The following is a 13,119-nucleotide window of genomic DNA, read 5'->3' on the forward strand; positions in this document are numbered from 1 at the left end:
TCTTTACTGAATATTAACAAAATTTAGAGATCAAATTTTCAGATGAGGCTGCCTAAGGTATTGCATATTTTTGCTATGGAACAAATATATTCAGAAGCAAGTTCTTTACATTGGATCACTTCGCATTCCATTCAGAAGTATACTTATACTGGAAACACAGCAGCAAGCCTTGAATTTACATACCTTACACTTATATACATAATCAAATAGGCTTCATTCCTGTAATATCTATAATAAAACAAGATTTGTTTGTGCACACTATTACAAGATCACAGATTAATTTATTCAAAAACTCTACGGCAGGAACAAGGCACATTATAAAATGTACACTACAGTATATTTTTAGACCAAACCAACCCATAATTTAAAAACAACTAAAGGAGAAGGTATTATAGTAAAGAATAGGCTCCAGTCAAACCAGTACCATGCTAGTTACTGGTAATATATGGCCACAAATGTGATAACAGAATAACAAAAATATTGATGTTACTTGCTCTTCAATTTGTGATTCTGTATTAAAGTGTAACTTCAAAGAGAAGGTTATTTGGAGCGTAACATGGAAAGGACAACATATAAGGAAACTTAGGCTGATGTCATGCTATTATGCCCATATGCTTTAAAAATAAACACACAGCTATATTTCATCTGCCTTCATTCAAATTATTATCTTTGAGGTTAATGTTTTTTAATATTTTTATATTTATGATTTTAATTGTAAGCTGCCCAAAGTCGCTCTTCAGAGTGAGATGGGTAGAATATAAATAAAATAAATAATTTCTACTTTACACCAGAAGTTATTAGATCTAGTCTGCAAGAAGTACTCTTCAACCTCAGGAATGTATAAGAAAGACTTAAAGAGAATCTGAGACCAGGATCGTTTCCAAGAAACAGGTAATGCACAATATTATTTACTAAGCTGTAAAAAAGAAAAGCTTGTACCTACGTATTGGTAACACAAGGATTTTTAGGTGACATCTTGCAGAGCACTATATTTTATTATCTGTCTCAAGATGATAATATATTGAACATCAATCTTATGTATTTTAGCAAGGGCTGAATAAACTTGCTTTTCATTCATACTCAAGACTGCAATTTGTTCAAAGAATAACTGCTATAATTATAATTTTTTTAAAAATCAATGAAAAAAAATCAAAGCCTAACCCTGAAAACACAAAACCATAAAGATCAATCTTAGTGATCCTTATCTACATCAGTAATTTCAAACATGAAATTCTTGAATTTTTAAAAAATCTAAGGTTTATGTGCAGTCAGTGAAAACATATTATCCATCCTTGCCAGCTACCAAATTTATTCTTCTGAGAAATAAAGTAGCACGAACCTGCTTTGCATCTTTACAGCAACCACATATTAAGAAAAAGGTAGGTGTTATGAAATGAGTCACCAATGACTATGAGTATGGCCTCTGTTACTCTGACTAGCAAGTCGACATTGTTCCAACCTATGCCTACTTAATGAAGATATTGGAAATGGATGTTGTAGGGTCAGAAAGAACTTTACAATCCACCTGCCCTGGAAATGTGTCCCAAAGAGATGCCTCAAATTTTGACAAGAAAAAAAAATCCTGAAAATTCTTGCAATGAAGAAAACGTGATAAGTTTCATGATTTATATATATTTTTTAAATAAAATATTGGTTTGCTGCTAGAATAGGTTGTTAGGATGTCTGTCTAAGTTTAGAGTAAATGATAATGAAGTTTCTCAACCCATTCTACCCACCTCAATAAATTCCTTGTAAATATTCAACATTTGAACTAATATATTAACAATGAAAAAGCATGTGATGAATCCAAACAAATATTCTACAATAACATTTTGCTTACAATAAGATATTTAAAAGAACCAATGAAAGATGAAGGTATTAACAGACAGGACAGCTATAAAATATTTAAAAGGTTGAAAAAAGTATTAGCTTACGATATATTAGCTAAGTAAGAGCTTCATTTCCAAGAATGAGATAAACATGGCTCTCAAAAGTACTAAACATAACTGATAAAATTTAAAGGAATCTTACAGCTGGCACTTCTTTCAGTTAACATTGTATAAAGAGGCCAGCCTATATCAAAATCCTTCAGCACTGCACCTTCTCCAAAAAGTAAAAAATCTGACTTTCAATCAAATAGTACTCTGGGCAATTAAATGATGCTTAAATGTGCATTTTAAAGGGCAAAAGGCAAGTATGCATTTTATAAGGAAATACAAATAAAAAATTAAACTATGATTAAAAGCCAATACAGATTTAAATATTTCTCATTCTAGAAATGTATCCTGTCAAAGTTTCCATATTATATAGCCTTTGAAGGAAACAAAAAGCTCATTTACTGCATAATCATAGTAAAAACTGTTCTATAAATATGAAGTGAATCAGTGATCAGTCTTATTAATATCATCATTCAGTTTTGTAACTCTCAAAGAAGAGGGAAAGGTTAAAGTATAAAGCCAAAAAATAGCCTAGCAACCATTCTCGTATAAGAATATATTGCCATGTAGGTTTAATGGAGTCTTACTGTCACACATTCTTTTAATCTTCCTTTTATAGTGTTATTACAACTCAGAACTCAAGAAATAAAATCACCAAGAGGGTGGAGAGGGAAACATTTAAATAAAAGGTACTAAAATGATAGTATCTAAACTATACCTGAGTAGATACACAGCCCTTTCAATATCACTGAGTTCTTCATCAACTGTCAGTCTTTCTATTTCTTCTGGTGTCTGTCAGATGATACAGAAATTAACATTATTGACATCATAGCTCCATACTTCAATTTCTTAACAACTACCTCCACTTTCAAATTTGAACATTCAATGCCACAAGTATATTTATTCTACAATCCCACACACACTTACCTGCAAGTAAGTCCCGATGAATTCAAAGGGGCTTACTTCTGAGTAGGCATGCATAGGATTGTACTATTCATCACCAGGACCACTTTTATTTATTCCAGAGTAAGTATGAATTCTGCCTGAAACACAAGAAATTAATGTAATTAATGTAATTAAAAGAAATACTAATGAAAAATAAAGTGTGCTAGCTTCAAATTAGTCATATATTTGACTTCTATGAGTCAGATTACTATTTTGTCAGGTGTTATCCATTTTAATTGGCAACTGCTCTCCAAGGCCTTAAGTAAGGGCCTTTGCTATTTGATAAACTACAGACAGCAAGAAAAGAACCAGAGACAAATATGAGTTACCACTTGTCCTTCTCAATTTTTGAACCAGAATGACAGCCAGTAATTTTTAAGCCACTTTCTCTGGAACAGTCTCCTGGAAGACTATGACAGGTTTCAGATATGGTTTTAAGGCCTTTAATTTTAATTCTCACAATTTGATAGCATTCCAAAAATGAGGCAATTAACATTTTAAATCAGTTACTATAATAAAAGATAAAAATTATATAATCATAAAAGTAGCTGAAATCAAAGCAATTGCTATCTAGGATTTCTCTCCCCCTCATCTCAAATGCCATTTCTGAAAGCATTATACCACTGCTGAGATTCATTATCTATGCAAACCATCTTTCCAATTTAAAATATGCTAAGCCTGCAAAAGATATGCCATCACATCACTTAAGAGGTTCGGGTCTGAAATAACTACGATTTGATTTTATTTATCTATTTTTCTTTTAAAAAATGATAGATTCGTACAACATATGTAATACCTTTAAGCTCCTGCGCACCGGCCTTTCAATGATAGTAAGTTCCTGCAGATCTTCTATATAACCAAACAGATTGTTTTGGCTAAAATCCATTTTGTATGAGAAGATGATTATCGGATGCATGTACTAGGTTGATGCTCCAATCCTTGTCAAATCAGGGTTTTTATTGGGCACGCTTCACATTGCACTGAGGCCCTCAAAAGAGCAAAAACAAAAAACAAAAACCGGAGGACCTCTCTCGTCTAAAAGATGTACTAGTGGAGGTGGGCGATAGAAGCTGCTTCGCTACAGCTGCTCCCTCCTCCTCGCAGGACGCTGAGCCCCCACCAGGCGGGAAGATCCTCAGCAAACACAATGCGGCAGCACCGCAGCTCTCCGCCGATGCTCGTTCAGTTCCAAAAGCATCACTCGCTACTCAGCCCAGGTTTCGGCAAGGAAACTTTCTCTCCTGCTGCTTCACTTTCGCCTCAGTTCCTCCACCGTTTCCAGGGAGAAGGAGACACCAACATTTCCCCTCCTCCGCACACGCGCGCGCATACACACGCCCTCTTTCCCCTTTTGCTCCGGTTGGCCGGCGGGTGGGGGTGGGGGTGGGGGCGGATGAGAAGCAAAACAGAGGGAAAGGCTCCGGTCTGAGGTGGCAACTTTTCTCTTGTTTGATCTAGTTATGAAGTCGGAGGCAGTTTTAGGCATTCAAGTCCAATTCAAAGGTGGTGGTGATGATGCTGGTGGAGGAGGAGGAGGAGGCGGCCGGCAAGATTCTACAGGAAGCCCAAAATAGAGATGGAGAGGACATGCGAGGCAAAGTGCAATTCCGTATCCTTAAAAAAAACGTAAATCTTAAAAAGGGGTTCTTTTTAAAGGGGAGGGGCATACAGTTAGCCAGTCATCTTACGATATGGTGGATCGAAAGAGGAAAAAATGAGGAAACAAGCTTCGTTACGATGAGAGGAGCTATTCATAGATTCCTAGGAGGGGAAATTTGGCGGGGAACGAGGAGGTCGGAGGAGAAAACTGGGGACGAATCTTCTAGGCAAGAATTTCTGATTGAGAACAGACGTTGTATTGAGTGCGTGACAAAGATAGCTTTCTAGAGGTTTCTCTGCGATAATTTGTGCTAAGAATAGCTCCTATATATATGTATATATATATTTATGTATATATATGTATATATTCTATTCCGCTTCGGCCCCAACACGGCCCGCTGTCCTTCCCGAGCAGGCGAGGGGGCAACGGGCGGGAGGGACTTGCGAGCCAATCTGTTCCTCGGCAGGCTGAGCCCCAGCAATGGGGCCACTTAGGGCCCGCTGTGGTGGTCCGGCTTCATGGGCCCTGGAAGCTTGTTCTCGCTCCGCGGCCAAAACGAGCGTGCCCTTCGGGCAGACGCCTTCCTCCCCCACCCACCCACCCCCCACGACTCGAGAGGCGCAAAACCGCCGTGTGAAGATAGGAAGGAGTAGGAGCTGCCTTCGTCTCTGCTAGTAGTGGCTGCGCAGAGCCCGTCACCAGGGTAACAAGCAGCTACAGGGGCCTCGGCGGGGCAAAAAGGTCTGTCCGAATGTGAACGCCTTTAGGAGAGTACGAGTGCTGCTGAGGCTACTGCCCGGGTCCCCAACACACTTAGTCCAGCCCTGGGGTTATTTTGCCGGCCCACGCATTAATTCTACCCATGTTGTTATTAAAGGGTTTTTTTAAAAAAAAAAAAAGTCAATTTTCACTGTGGTTGTGACTGCTGGTAAAATTTACTCTGAACGTCTGCTGCCATTCTTCTGAGTCCTACTGTTGGGTTTGGTGGAGAGGGGGGCCCTGCGGGGTTTTTGCGTGATGCCTTTCAGCCAAGTCCTTTATAGCTGGATTCATATACAGCCAAGCACAGCCTTGTTTAAACATAGTTTAGCTTATTAAACATAAATGACTGGATTCACACAGCATTTTAAGCCAAAGCCAATCCAGCCACAACGTGACATGATGTAAATAAAAGAATAGTATGTTTCTACTCTGCCGATAAACAGCCACCCCAAAAGGTAAAGGTTATGTTTCTTTCAAGCAGAGCTCAGATCCTAGTAACTTGTGGACACATCCATTTAGTTTTCCTGGCAACATATAGACATGGTTTTTCATTTCTCTGCGTTGCCATTTTCCAAAGTATTATTTTCCCCCAAAGGACCTTATGGCTCTAAGATTGCTAGTTAGGTCCCTTCCAAGTTTAGCCTGCTCTGACCTTGTTTGGTTTCTGAGTCCATCCACAGCTTAGTATCTAGAAGTTTGTCACATTGCCCCATCTTCAACCATACTTTTTTAGAAATTTGATTTATTTCAGGTGGGTTTTAATAATAAAAGTATCAACTGAAAGAGGCAAAAGTTCCATGTGGAATAACATTCCTTTCCCACAACAGTCAACCACAGCCCCATGAGGAGCCTACTAGAATGAACACAGTAACACTCCTATTCTTCAGAAACAGCATATTCTAAATGTGTAGGCAATAGATAGATATTGCAACTGATAGCTGTTTTAAATCTGCCTCAGATAAAATATGAATGTGAAAAATGTGAAAAAAAATCAGATACTGGGCCAGTATATGCCCTCATCTTACAGATGTGATCTACAGTTTGATGTAGGACCCCATCTTTTATATGATGACATTGGTTAAAATTCTATTCAGTTAAACTTACCAGATAATCTGTTGTTTCTCATGTGTGGCTGCTATGAGAATAACATGGAGAAGATAATATTGTACTTAAAGCTGTTTGGAGTTAAAATGTAACAATAATTATATACTATATATCTTAAATATGTTATCTAATCTGAGTTAAGCCTAGCCATACAATGCTGATGGTATCTTCCTGTAAAGATTGTCTGTCATTGAGCTTTCTCAGAAGCTCAATTATTTTGAGAGCAAGAACACTGTTTCTGTATCTCTTCCTCTTGCATGTTCTAGAAGAAAACTGATACAGAACCAAGATTAGGGTAGAAATTAAATAAAGTGGTTTGTTATTTGACTTCATGTTTATTCAAATTAGCCTTTTGTAATGAGAAGTCACTAAGATACCAGGAAGCAAAAACATTTCTGCAAATGATAATGAAACTATGAAGCAGCAGTTTCTTAGCAACAAACTGGAAGCTGAATTAAGTAGTATTCATATTTTTAATCAAAGATTATGAAATTGACAGTTTGGCATTTGTATTCTGGATATTTATTTATAGGAGATATTCTTATGGATCAAAACTTGATATTGCTTTTAGTTGCGTTGCTTTTTAAGATAAATATTCTACTCTTTTCAAGAAAAATTGCACCCTTATGCAACATATTCACAGTATGAATTTCAGTTAAACTAATAGAAAAAACTCAAAATATCTTGTTTTCTTTCCACAGCATAAATTATTTTGTTCTATTTGGTCAAACTATTTATATGGATTTAAATATAGTCATTCCCATATTCCAAAAGGAATAAAGCAACTTGAAAGAATATATTATATTTAGAAGCTAGAGTAGCTCTCTTTAATCATCCTTTTTTAGCACCTGTTTTACAAATCCTCACAATCTATGGAAATTTTCATCCCAAGTTTAACACCCAGAGAAAACCCATCAACCAGAAAGAGAGCAGGCTAGGAGTGATGAGTGTCAAAGCCACTGTCCTAGATGAAACCCAGAGCATCGAGGAATACATCAGTGGCACCCAAGGATAAGGTGCTAAGAGAATACCTGAGCACAGCAGACATGAGAGGAAGATTAAGCAGAGGAAACACCAAGAGCCTGCATAGCATGTGCCATCAACAGATAGCTGAGGTGGCAGATATTGGAAAGGGCTGGACTAAAATACATGGAGACACTCATCATAGTAGCAAAATTATAGCACTAGGCATCTGTTCCATAGAAGCAGAGGTCTACCACACTAGACAGGACTCAAGGTACAGAGTATGCAGAGGCCTCAGAGACATTCCGGCACATAGAGATAGGGTATATGATACAGGCAAGAACAGCATACATTAAGTGGCACAACCAAGTAGCTGGCATTGTATATAGGAACATCTGTACAATGTATTGGCTAGACCCTTCCAGGTCATCTCCAGATGGGAGATTATATAAAAGGTCATGCAAAACAGGCGTGATAAGATCCTGTGGGACTTCCAGACAGATAGGCAGGAACAAGGCAAACACCAAGACCTAGTGCTAGTAGATAATAGCAATAGCCCTTAGATTTATATACCACTTCACAGTGCTTTACAGCCTTCTCTAAGTAGTTTACAGAGTCAGTGTATTGACCCCCAAAATCTGGGTCCTTATTTTACTGACCTTGAGCCTGTGAGAATCAAACTGCTGGCAGCTGGTAGTCAGCAGAATTAGCCTGCAATGCTGCATTTTAGCCACTGCGCCACCATGGCATGACCAAAAGACAACAGTGGTGATAGATGTAGCAGTGCCAAGTGACAACAACATTAGGAAGGAGGAGTATGAGAAACTGGAGATGAATCGGAGTCTGAAGGAGGAACTTTAGTCACGAAAAATGGTGGTAGAAGTACTTGGGGCTGTGCCTCCTAAGCTGGGAGAGTGTTCCAACAGAACCCAAGAACAACATCAGAGCTCTATAACCAAAGAGCAGTGTTAGGAACAGCCAAGATACTGCACAGAACATCAGATTCCCAGGCCTCTGATAGATGCCCAGAGATTGAGGAAGATACATGCTAGAATGAGAAGGGAAATAATAATAATAATAATAATAGTAGTAGTAAAGTTGGAAGGGACCTTGGAGGTCATCTAGTCCAACCCCCTGCTCGGGCAGGAAACCCTACACCATTTCGGACAAATGGCTGTCCAGTCTCTTCTTAAAAACTTCCAGTGTTGGAGCATTTACTGCTTCTGGAGGCAAGCTGTTCCACTGATTAATTGTTCTCACTGTCAGGAAGTTTCTCCTTAGTTCTAGGTTGCTTCTCTCCTTGATTAGTTTCCACCCGTTGCTTCTTGTCCTGCCTTCAGGTGCTTTGGAAAATAGCTTAATTCCCTCTTCTTTATGGCAGCCCCTGAGATATTGGAATACTGCTATCATGTCCCCCCTTGTCCTTCTCTTCGTTAAACTAGACATACCCAATTCTCGCAACCGTTCCTTATATGTTTTAGCCTCCAGTCCCCTAATCATCTTTGTTGCTCTTCTCTGTACTCTTTCTAGAGTCTCAACATCTTTTTTACATCGTGGTGACCAAAACTGGATGCAGTATTCCAAGTGTGGCCTTACCAAGGCATTGAAGAGTGGTATTAATACTTATGTTTATAAGTATATGTTTATAAATAATAAGGATAGCACTACTGAAGGAGCAGATTTGTGACTTGGCAACTCTTCTAGACTCACGGCTCTTGCTAGAACAGCAGGTAAAGGCTACGGCAAATAGCTTTGGCTAATGTACCAGTTGCACCCCTATATGGAGCAGGATGATCTTGCTGTGATGATTCATGCTCTCATCAACACCTGCTGTAGAAGGTGACCTGGATGGAAATCTGCAAGAATTGTAATCTAGGAAACAATAGGCTGAAGCATTTTTTAAGACCACAACAAAGAGTTAACATTTGGAAGTAGTTCAGGGAAATGCTTCTCTAATTCACTGAAGTATAAGAAGCAATAGAAACAGCTCAATCAAATTTAGCCTTCTTTTGGAGTTGATTTCCTGGTCTGGTCTATCTAGTGGGGCTTATATCTGGTAGACTAATGTAACACAGTCTATATGGGGTTGCTTTAAATTCAGTCAGGTACAGTTGGTTCAGAGTGCAATGGCCCATATGCTGACTGACATTCACCAATGGGAGCACATTACTTCAATGCTACTGGCTTTATATTAGTAACCAATAAAATTTTGAATGCACTTTAAAGTGCTGATTCTAACCTACAATCTCAAGCTGTTCCTACCTAGCTTGCTGCCTACTAATCTGCAGCAATGCATTCTCTAGATCAGTGATGGCAAACCTTTTAGAGACCGAGTGCCCAAACTGCAACCCAAAACCCATTTATGCATCATCAGGTGCCGGGTGGGTGTGGCCATTTGGTGGGTATGGCTGCGGTGGTAACAGCAGACTGGGTGGGACTAAAAAGTTCGGTCAATCAATTCCAACTTTGCAAGATCTTTTTTTTCCTCACGAGAAGTTGAAATTGACTGATTGATTGAACCTCTTTTTTTTTTTTTTTTTGCACACAGCAGCGGAGGCCTAAAGTGGAAAGGTTTTATAAAACCCAGCTGAAGGCCTAGGACTAGGGTGACGGCGCACGTGCCCACAGAGAGGGCTCTGGTACCCATGCCATAGGTTTGCCATCACTGCTCTAGATAAAATCAATCCAGTCTGTCCAGAAAATCAGCCCAGAAAAAAAAATTGGAAGGCCTCATTTGATAGAGGGGGGGAGAGATGGACTCAATGGTGCTGCTTTTTAATGTAGCTTCATAATGGACATTGGTTAGGTTTGATCCTGATTGTCTTCCAGAAGCTGCTCAAAACCTAGCTTTTCCAGAGGGCACTTACACATTGACCCCATTGTTATTTGGTTTGGTTAATGTAACATTCTTCAGTGTCTTTCATTAGTGTTGTTTACTCTATTTTATTTTATTTTCTTATGTATAGTTATTTGTATTTATATATTAGGTATAATTATTTGTATTTATATACCCCTGAGAGTCCTTAGGGAATCAGTGATCTATAAACGTAATCCATCATCATCATCATCATCATCATGTACTGTAAAGAGAAGTTGAAATGAGACATGTGCTCCACAATTAACAATTCACAATTAGCATCAGTATAATAATCAAACTCTCACATAACCACCAGTTAACACAACTACTGGACCATAAACATGCCTGAAAAGTTCTGAAAAAAGTATTTTCACTGCCTCCCTGAGTATTAGTAAGGTAAGGCCACCCTGATATGAGACAAGCTGCTCCAAATGGAAAGGGGCAAAGCAAGAGCTCATTTCTGAAGCTTTACCTCTCCATTTTCCTTAACATGAGTATTTGCAGCATGCCCTCTCTGCTTATTTGCACTGGTGGGCAGATTTTATTCAGAGTAGGTAGTCTCAGAGATACCTAGGATCCAAGCCTGTAAAGATTTATTGGTAACTACTAGCCCTTTGAACTGGAATCTACTGGCCAATGCATCACCTGCAACAGAGATATTACAATTTCAAGGTGGACTTCTAGAGTAGCTTCATATAGAGCCAATCTCAGTTATCTAAGCATGATGTCACAGCGTTTAGGTAAACATAGACAATGCATTTCATTGGACTCAGCAGGCAGGTGCACCCAGTAGGTAACACCACTAATTTTGCACGTATAAGGATGGAACATTTTATCACATGTGGTGGCAATGTCCTAAAGCAAGGAAATACTGGGAACAGATAAGGAGATGGCTACAGGAGATAACAGGAGAACAAATTGAATTTAAAGCTGAATTATTTTTATTAGTAATAATTAATCAAAAGATAAAAAAGCAACTCCAATATATTATTGTACACATAGTAACAGCAGCACGTATTGTCTATGTGCAATGCTGGAAACTTGAAAATATACCAGCTAATGATATTAGAATGTGCCGAGATGTATAAGCTTACACTAGAAATGAAAGGCAAGGAAGAAACAGAATTTTATGAGGTATGGGATAAATGGTATAATTGGTTAGAACAAAGAAATAAAAATGTATAGCAATAAATGTAAATAACTGTAAGAGATACATGACATAGTACTGTTAAAAAAAGAAAGAAAAATGTTTTATTTTGTAAATTGGAAAAATGAAAAATAAAAATTATTTTTAAAAATTGCATGTACAATAGAAATGACTAAATATTGAAATTCCTTTCATTACTATTCTGTCACGAAAAAATTAAGCTGATGGTGCCAAACCCAAGAACAACCTGAACAATTGATTTATAGATACTACAGATAAATTTTAATGTCACTTGCCACAATCTGGTAACTTCAGAGGTTTGGGATTAATATTTTTTTTTCCACAGCTAGGAATTTGTCCAGCACCTCTGGAGAATACCACACTTGGGAAACTATCACAACTCTCTAATTGGGCAGGTAAATTCCATTAAGCTGTATGGGAATGTACACATCTGCAAAGAATTTTGTCTTTATGATGCATCAATGTGATAGAAATTTTTTGAAGAAACATCCTAGTTAATTGTTGTATATCAAAAATATACTCCTCAAAATCCACCAGTTATTATATTTATTAAGTCCTAGTATAAAACTAGAAATATTGTAAATACATTCAATTAAATACTAAAGACCCGAAAGTGAAGACAAACATAACCATATTCAGTGAGAGCTGACAGGTATTATAATGAGCAGGCTAGAAATAAAGATAATTTTATATTACAGATAATCCTTGACTTACCACCATGACTGAATTCAGAATTATGGGCATGACTAATGGCAGTTGTAAAGCAAGTAGCATGTGAGCTGACCCAATTTTATGACCGCATCCTGGCTTTCCCATATGTGGTTGTTAAGTGGCAGAAAGAGTCATAAAACAGGCAGAACTCCCTGTTAAAGAGGAGCAGGTAGTTCCTCTCCATTAGTAGAAGGAAACTGCAGCACTCGACTGGAGAGTAGCTCAGATCTTTATATTAAATATAAACATTACTGTTGGACATTCCCAAGACAGAATGATGAATTTATTTGAGCAGTTTGATATATATAAGAAGCAACATTATTATGGTAATTTCCTCTTAATCTTAGAGACATAGAACAGGCAAAAGATGAGCCAAGGCCTTACAGGGGATCTTCATTTGAGAAACAGACAAATAGTGCCTGATGGAAACAAAAGTAAGTGGCAATTGCTATACATTCTTCTATGGAAAAATTAGGAGGTTGCCTCTTTTCAAATTGCATATTGTGCTAATATTAGAAAACCATTTTTCAACTTATTGGCAAAGGAACAGAAATGTTTTTCAAATCTCACAAGGCATTCTATTGAATAGGTGTGACCAGAGAAAGACCTGCTTTAAGAGGTCTTCAGTTGAGCAGGTGCCAATGCAGAAAAAGCTCTTTATTTCTGCTAGTCTGGTCATAAGAAAGATAATTAACAGAGAGATCAAATTCAAATGTTAAGCAACAAAAAAGAACAAATCACGCGGGGGAGCTTTCTGTCCTCCCCTTCACCTATGTTTATCTACAGCAAGTCATAGATAGCAATCCAAATTTTGTAAGATTATATGTACAGTATTAGAGAATGAAATATGAGAAAATATAACCACAGCAATGCATACATGTATACCTTGCAAATCTGCTGAATCATATGGTGAACTCTATTAAAGGAACAATACACATACACTCCATAAGCAGACATGAGGGGGCAGAGGCAAGTAACAAAACACATAACTGTTGTTTTGCATATCCTGAAACTTACATATTTGAACCTACATCTGGTTTCTATCATGATATCATGACATATTTCGTCATTT

General features: G+C 37.9%; 1 protein-coding gene and 1 long non-coding RNA gene across 4 annotated transcripts in view; one reads left to right on the top strand and one right to left on the bottom strand.

The window, feature by feature from the left end:
• PPP4R4 (protein phosphatase 4 regulatory subunit 4) overlaps nt 1–4,202 on the bottom strand; it is a 75,158-nt gene extending 70,956 nt beyond the window's left edge. The window contains exons 1-3 of one of the 3 annotated variants that reach the window (XM_039365884.1): nt 3,679–4,202; nt 2,865–2,980; nt 2,656–2,729 (exon numbers count right to left, since the gene is read on the bottom strand). In XM_039365884.1, the coding sequence (XP_039221818.1) occupies nt 2,656–2,729; nt 2,865–2,918 (128 nt within the window). In that variant the 5' untranslated portion in view covers nt 2,919–2,980; nt 3,679–4,202. The remainder of the gene's footprint in view (nt 1–2,655; nt 2,730–2,864; nt 2,981–3,678) is intronic. The other 2 variants (XM_039365882.1, XM_039365883.1) reach the window with 2 other exon arrangements.
• Nucleotides 4,203–4,291: 89 nt separating this feature from the next.
• Nucleotides 4,292–11,471, top strand: LOC120318369. The gene is made up of 2 exons (XR_005559474.1): nt 4,292–4,491; nt 10,673–11,471. It is a non-coding gene; the product is annotated as an uncharacterized LOC120318369 (long non-coding RNA).
• The last annotated feature ends 1,648 nt before the right edge of the window (nt 11,472–13,119 follow it).

The sequence above is a fragment of the Crotalus tigris genome, unplaced genomic scaffold (assembly GCF_016545835.1).
Source record: "Crotalus tigris isolate CLP2741 ecotype Arizona unplaced genomic scaffold, ASM1654583v1 scf7180000020201.887925, whole genome shotgun sequence".
NCBI classification, from domain to species: domain Eukaryota; kingdom Metazoa; phylum Chordata; class Lepidosauria; order Squamata; family Viperidae; genus Crotalus; species Crotalus tigris.